This window comes from Mizuhopecten yessoensis, unplaced genomic scaffold (assembly GCF_002113885.1).
Source record: "Mizuhopecten yessoensis strain PY_sf001 unplaced genomic scaffold, ASM211388v2 scaffold8071, whole genome shotgun sequence".
Taxonomy (NCBI): Eukaryota; Metazoa; Mollusca; class Bivalvia; order Pectinida; family Pectinidae; genus Mizuhopecten; species Mizuhopecten yessoensis.
The window spans coordinates 251,724-258,449 of record NW_018407364.1 but is presented as its reverse complement, the minus strand read 5'-3'; the positions used below and the strand labels follow the sequence as shown (position 1 = coordinate 258,449).

General features: G+C 33.4%; 1 protein-coding gene across 2 annotated transcripts in view; it reads left to right on the top strand.

The window, feature by feature from the left end:
• LOC110454821 (transient receptor potential cation channel subfamily M member 7-like) overlaps positions 1–2,611 on the top strand; it is a 61,702-nt gene extending 59,091 nt beyond the window's left edge. For both annotated transcript variants that reach the window (XM_021504540.1, XM_021504539.1), the window contains exons 31-32: positions 527–700; positions 1,438–2,611. In XM_021504540.1, the coding sequence (XP_021360215.1) occupies positions 527–700; positions 1,438–1,539 (276 nt within the window). In that variant the 3' untranslated portion in view covers positions 1,540–2,611. The remainder of the gene's footprint in view (positions 1–526; positions 701–1,437) is intronic.
• Positions 2,612–6,726: the final 4,115 nt, after the last annotated feature.

The following is a 6,726-nucleotide window of genomic DNA, read 5'->3' as shown; positions in this document are numbered from 1 at the left end:
GGGGGGGGAACACATTTGTCTGATTGTGTTATTTGTGTTATTTGTGGGGATTGTGTTATTACACAATAATGAAATACACTTGTTGGTATTTTTACTTAATTAATAATATTTCGAGGTTCTTATATACTGCTCCATCAAAACTAAGGTTGTTTGTCATCTCAATGCAGTTCACAAATTATTATCTATGGTTATTGGACCTTTGCAACCAATCAATATTCTTCTCAACTCCAAGGGGAGCATAGAGCTGGTGCTGCCATTTAGGCGATCGCAGCTAGCATTCAACAATTCCAGCACTGCCCAATCACATACTCATTTATAGCTTCGGTTACGAGCCTGGTGTCCTACCACTAGACTAGCATGCCTCCTCATTATATACTATTTGCAATATATGGGTGGGCTTATTACCAGGCATTGTCTTAATTACATATGAATATGGTATTGTTGTACAATTTCCCATGATATCATGGAAAGTACATTTTATACTTCCATGTGACGTTAATTTGAAAATCTGTTTTATATATTTCAGTTTTTCTCCAAGTTCTCTGTGCCGGGGTCTGGCCCCAACACAGGGATGACGTCTGGGGTGATATATAAAGGTTACATTGACGATCCCTCCAACACTGACAATGCCTGGCGAGAGGCCGAGGTCTGGAACCTCCACTACAGAGGTGGCAGTATACTGGACGATATAGTTAAGGAGGTAAGACAGCTACATTATATACTAAAACTCTCCTCTCAGTCACTTACTGCAGGGTGTTGTAATGTATAGTATTGGTAGTTAAGAACCATCGATGTAAACTGTCACCAGTGTAACTAACTTTAGTTGTGTGCTGTATTACTTTCTCCCACAACTGCCATAGGTTTCCTCTGTCCCGTCTTAATGGATAAACCTGCTAGGAGTTGGTAAGCATTGTTGGTTACCCACTTGTGGCTGACACCCTGGACATTGGTCAATCTTCTAATTATGACGTCAGGTAACAATTCCTTACGACGTCATCTTCCATTGTGACGTCACATTTCACGGCAATTGCTTCCCAGATTGGAAACACGAATAATGTATTTCCAATATCTGAACGATGCAGAAGAAAAAGATCCTCAAATTTGTTATGGTTGATAATCATGTTTATCTAGCTCAGGTTAGTTAATTTTAAAATTGAAAAAGCCACTTGATAAACCTTGTGTCTTATAATTAGACAATTTTAAAATTAACAAACTCAAGTTAGATAAACATGATAACCAACCATCACTCGTTGGGGAACCTCTATGTACGTATCTGTACACTTTAAACAGACAATCTTGACTCCTTTTCCTGAAAACTTCTATCTTCAAAAAAATATTACAAAAAGTGCTTTAAATATACAAGAAAAGGTGCTTGTATTTTGTCCTGAAAGATTATTTATGAAACGTGTTCATTTCATTTTTCTTTTTCTTGAACAGAAAGAAAAGAAGTGGAAGGAGGCGTCCTCCTACACAAAGCTGTATGGCAACCAAGACATGATCGTGAAGGAGGCTGCTCTCCTACATGGAGCTTACTACTAGTCTTATGTACACACCTCTTTTGATTGCCGCCAGGGTGACTCAGCTTTGGCCAAAACTCCCAAAAGACATTCCTGTACACTAAACCTGACGAAGAAGAACCATATCTAGTCATTGTGTCGTCTACTGGTTGTCGTTGTTGCTTCTTGTCTCGGTGTTTGGCGATTCTTTAAAGCAATATGGTGCAGCTGCAAACTTAAGGGTGTATACTGATTGATTGATTGATTGATTGATTGATTGATTGATTGATTGATTGGTTGATTGATTGATTGATTGATTGATTGATTGATTGATTGGTTTTACGTTCGCTTCACTTCCAAGTAGTTCAGTTATCCAGCAGACGAAGAAAAGACGGGGAAATGATTAGAAGGGATAAAGTATGGAAGGAAGGAATAGAAAAGGGAGACAGGATGTATACTATCTAACTATGACATTTATACTAACCTCCTTTCTAAAGAGTTCTACTACTTTAACTTAATTCATTAATATCACATATGATAGTTATATAAGAAGGTGGATTATTACATAGTGCTAATTGGAATAAAGGAGATAAGTCTTGCACTTATCACCTTAATCTATTAAAAGTAACATATACCGTTAAGGGAGATAAGTCTAATAAGTTTCTGTAAAAGGAAGCATATATTAAAAAGATAGATACTTTCATGTGTCTGTGCAGCACATATCCGAATCAGAGATAATTCGAGCCATAACTTTGCTAGTCTGAGTAAGGTAGCACAAATGTACTAATGGGTGATAACAAGCACTAATTTCATGAATCTGTAAATGCAAAGGGAGATAACCACATGTATCTATGTGAGCTAGCATTATATCCTGAAGGAAGATAACTCTAAACACTAATTGAATGCATCTGTGCTGGATGGCGTATATATTATCATAAGTGTTCTGACCTGTCATCCTTGGTAACGCATAGTTTATTGATGGTACACTAATTCTGTATCACGCAAATCACTGCCTTGTCCCTGAGAACTCAATCAGGTAATTTTGAAGAAAAAATGTACCCTTTTTTATGTTAAAACAAAGATATATATTTGAGCTAATATTAAATTAAATTTTATGTCGGAGGCTATTGGTATTTTCAAAAAGTTTGAAATTTATTTATATATGATATTTATATTTTAAGCCCATGATTATGATGACCTTAACTCATTCACCCCTGAAATTTTATATTGAACTATTCCAACCTTTGTATTGGAAGAGTTCAAATGTGTCTTCAGGGGTGAATGAGTTTATATGTTTCTCCTGTCACCTGTGTGAACATGTATATAAGTGTGTAGAACGTTTCCTATTACCTGGACCTGTTTAACGATCCCTGTGCCATTGCTAAAAACAAATAATTTTCAATAAATCATTTCTGAAAAGAAAACCATTCCTTACAGCACTGTTATGAAAAATAACGAGGAACAGTTGAACATAAAAACAAATTTAACAGCAGTGTTCTTAGAGTAAAAATGCACGGAGCTAGACTGAGATTCCAACCCTTGACTTTTGATCACGGTACTCTCACTCTAACCAACCGAGCTCCCCAATCAGCAGTAGATAATGGTGATGTCTATTCAGGCCTGTTTTCAGTTGTATCCGAAACGAAATAAAGAGAGGTAACTGTTTGTCTAAAAAACCTATTGTGAAATTTTCTAGTTTTTTACCTGCAGTGGGACAGGGATCTTTAAAATTGATTATATGTGTGTATAACACACATGGCTGAATGTTTCTGTACCTGTGTAAAAAAATATGTGTTTAGAACACACTAGGGTGAATGTCTCTCGTGTTTTGCCTGTTAGCCATATATTTTTTGGAGGTTGAATATCTGGTGTATTATAGACTAGCCTTATTGTCACAGTATTGCCTCTTTATAGATTTATTCTTCAAACAATTTCAGATTTATTTTTCAACTTATGTATCATTTTTAATAATATAAATGAAAAGGTTATTGTCCATTAAACTTCTGTTACGAAATTATTGTTTTGTATTATTATTTTTGCAGGTGTAGACATCTGCACATGTATTTTTACAATCAGTATGAATGGATTTACAACTGTCAAGCACACTGTTTTTGCTCTGATAGATAAAATTATCTAGTCAAAAATCATTAATATGTTGTTGGTCTTAGTTGCATTATCGAGGCATCTTACTTACTTTTATATCTATTTTTGCAGCAAAGAGATTAACGAGATTAACGAGATTATTGTTGTGTGATGTTTTGAGAATATTATTCAACAATGTACCACTCCCTGTATCAAAACATGATCCTGATATCATCCCAAAAGCTTAAACATTTCACCCCTATGTAACTTGAATAAACTCTACCATCCATTGATTTGGTTAAGTCCATTATGGTCTACAGTGGTGAAAGCTTAAAGATGAGGGTTAATAGTGGTCAAGGTTTGCTGCAGGGCATTAGTTTGAGTATTATGGTATGGCGCCGTCCATCTGTCCGTCCGGCGTTTTAAACCATTGTTTGTCCGGCAATCTCCTCCTACATTTTTCGACCGATCTCTTTGAAACTTGGTACACATTATAATCATAAAGTAATTGCCCTTTGTTCATTTCAGTATTTTATTATTTGTCCGGAGATCTCCTCCTACATTTTATGACGGATTTCTTTAAAACGTAGTAGGCTTAATAATCATAATATGTTGTTGTGTTTCCTTGAAAAGAGTTTTGATTCAACAATATTTGCAAAAGTTATTGCCTTTTGTTTATTTCAGTATTTGATTTTTGTCCGGCAATCTCCTCCTATATTTTTCAACGGATCTCTTTGAAACTTGGTATACATTATAATCATGATATGAAGTTGTGTTTCCCTTAAAAGAACTTTGATTCAACGATTTTTGCAAAAGTTATTGCCCTTTGTTCATTTCAGCATTTGATTTTTTGTCCAGAGATTTTCTCCTACATTTTTTATAGCATGTCGGCTAACCACTCTTAGAATGATGTAGATAGATCTTATTTCAATTTAAGAAAGTATATAACACTATATGGCATTCGACAGGCGTATATTGTTCTGCCCCGCGGTTCTCTTGTTACCAGTACAATTGGCAAATGATTTGAAATTTGTACGCATAATAATTTGTTTTAAAAGTATTTTAGTGTAGGAAATAAATTGATTTATACATGACGCAATGAAATGTCTTATTTAAATGAGAATGCGTTCCTCACGTTTCGGTCGGGGTATTACTTGCATTTGATGATGGTATAGCCATACCTTATCATCTGGAACATATTCTCATAAAACTAGTGTTATCGATGGTTAATCGAATATTCAAAATGCGATTTTTGATAAATCTCTTAAAATTTACAAATATTTTATTTTGTCTTCAGAATTTCATTTTGCATTCTTAAACAGATTGTTTAAATTTTAACTTTTAATATTTTTGAAATTATTGCATTTTACAATATCATATTACTACTAGAAATGCATACATGACGTTTTGTGTTTACTGCTCAATAGGTTAAGGCCAAAACAAATATTATGTATGTTTCAGGTAAGGTGACTGAAAAGAAATACGATTATAGGTTGGTTGGGATTTTTTTTTTCTTTTTTTTTTATATATATTTTTGAAGTTTTGTGGGGCTCATTAACCAAGTTACAAAAAACACCAAACATAGTTTTAGGTCTTTAAAATAATAATATGGGATTTAAATTTGGTCTTGATACCTGCCTTTGAAGTAGAGAGGGTATATATGTAGTTGCTAAATTGTTCGTCAATTAATTTGTTTGTATACGGTGAACAAGTTATCCCAACACTGGATGAGATAAAATTGTTAGTGTTGGAGGTAAAAACTAGGGTCGTTCGGGGTACCTGAAACATACATTTTTTTCCCGGCCTAACCTGTCGTTGAAAATTTGGGGTCTGATGCCTAAAAGTAACGTGTAACATTTGTTTCTACTTGGATTATATCAATAATACATAACAAGTGTAGACGGATATATATACTACATACAAAGACAAAGACAAAGACAAAGAAAAATATTAAAATAAGCATCTAACATATTTATTATGTGAACACTTTCTTCCAGAAGAATAATGTTATACATGTATTAGTATTAAGCGGCCAGTGTGTAAATTACCTGAATTATGATTGTTATTACACATTTCAGTGTTAATATCAAATGAAAGAATGTCCCATCATGGAAAAAAGTATCTGTATTGTTCTATTTTCTTAAATGTTTGGCTTAAAGCTGTTTCTTTTTATTAATTTAATTTTTAATTTGATAAACCACATAAGCTGTTCTTTTTACGTTGAACATCCAATTCCATATGGTGTTTCCATTGTTAGATCTGTAGTGTTATGATTTCTGTTGTAAAATACTATTGTCGAATAGTAACTGGGTCGTCTATCCACCTTTCCACTATTGTGATGCATTATTTTTTATTTTCGAAATGATTATTGTTTTATATTACATATATATAATGGCCAATAGAATAATTCTATGATGTCAGTCTTTTCAATAATTTTATTTTTTCTATTTTTAAAAAAAAATTAAGCGATTGCCATTAGGTCTTCATAATTATATTCTATTGTTTTGTTGGTATGTATACATTTTGTATATATGGTTCATTATCATCTTTATGTATTGTCCATTAGGTAAACTCCGTAAAAATAATTGATGTATAAGGAAATCTCAATAAATCTATATTTGTTGGTAAATAATATTGTTAATAGTCATCTTGTAGAGTTAATTGTCATCATATACAGATGCATGTTAGCCTGATTGTAGCAAAATCGGGAACCATTCACACTTTCTGTAAACGTGAATTTTCCGTTTACGGAAAGTGTTGACTGTTTCCGATTGATTGTAGCACTGTTGCTATGGGTAAACTCATGGTGTGTGGAATGAGATATGTCAGCCTTTATTGTTTGTAATAAATATGTTTATATTCAGTCTGCTTGATGGTTTTTTTTTATATAAAATGTAAACATATGTCTATGCATCGCAAACAAACTAAAACGTAACCAGAGAGTCAACTAACAAGAACAAAGTTTGACTATTTGATTTGAAAAGACAACAAAAGTTACAGAGGTGACACCAAAAAAATGGAAGAACATCATGAATCACTGAAAACAAAACAAAAACATTGTAGGAAGTTTCAAGAAAACCTTTTCCAAATTAGATTTAGAAAAGCTGCCATTTGAAAGTGCTCTCGGTTCAGAAGGATAAGTGCTCCC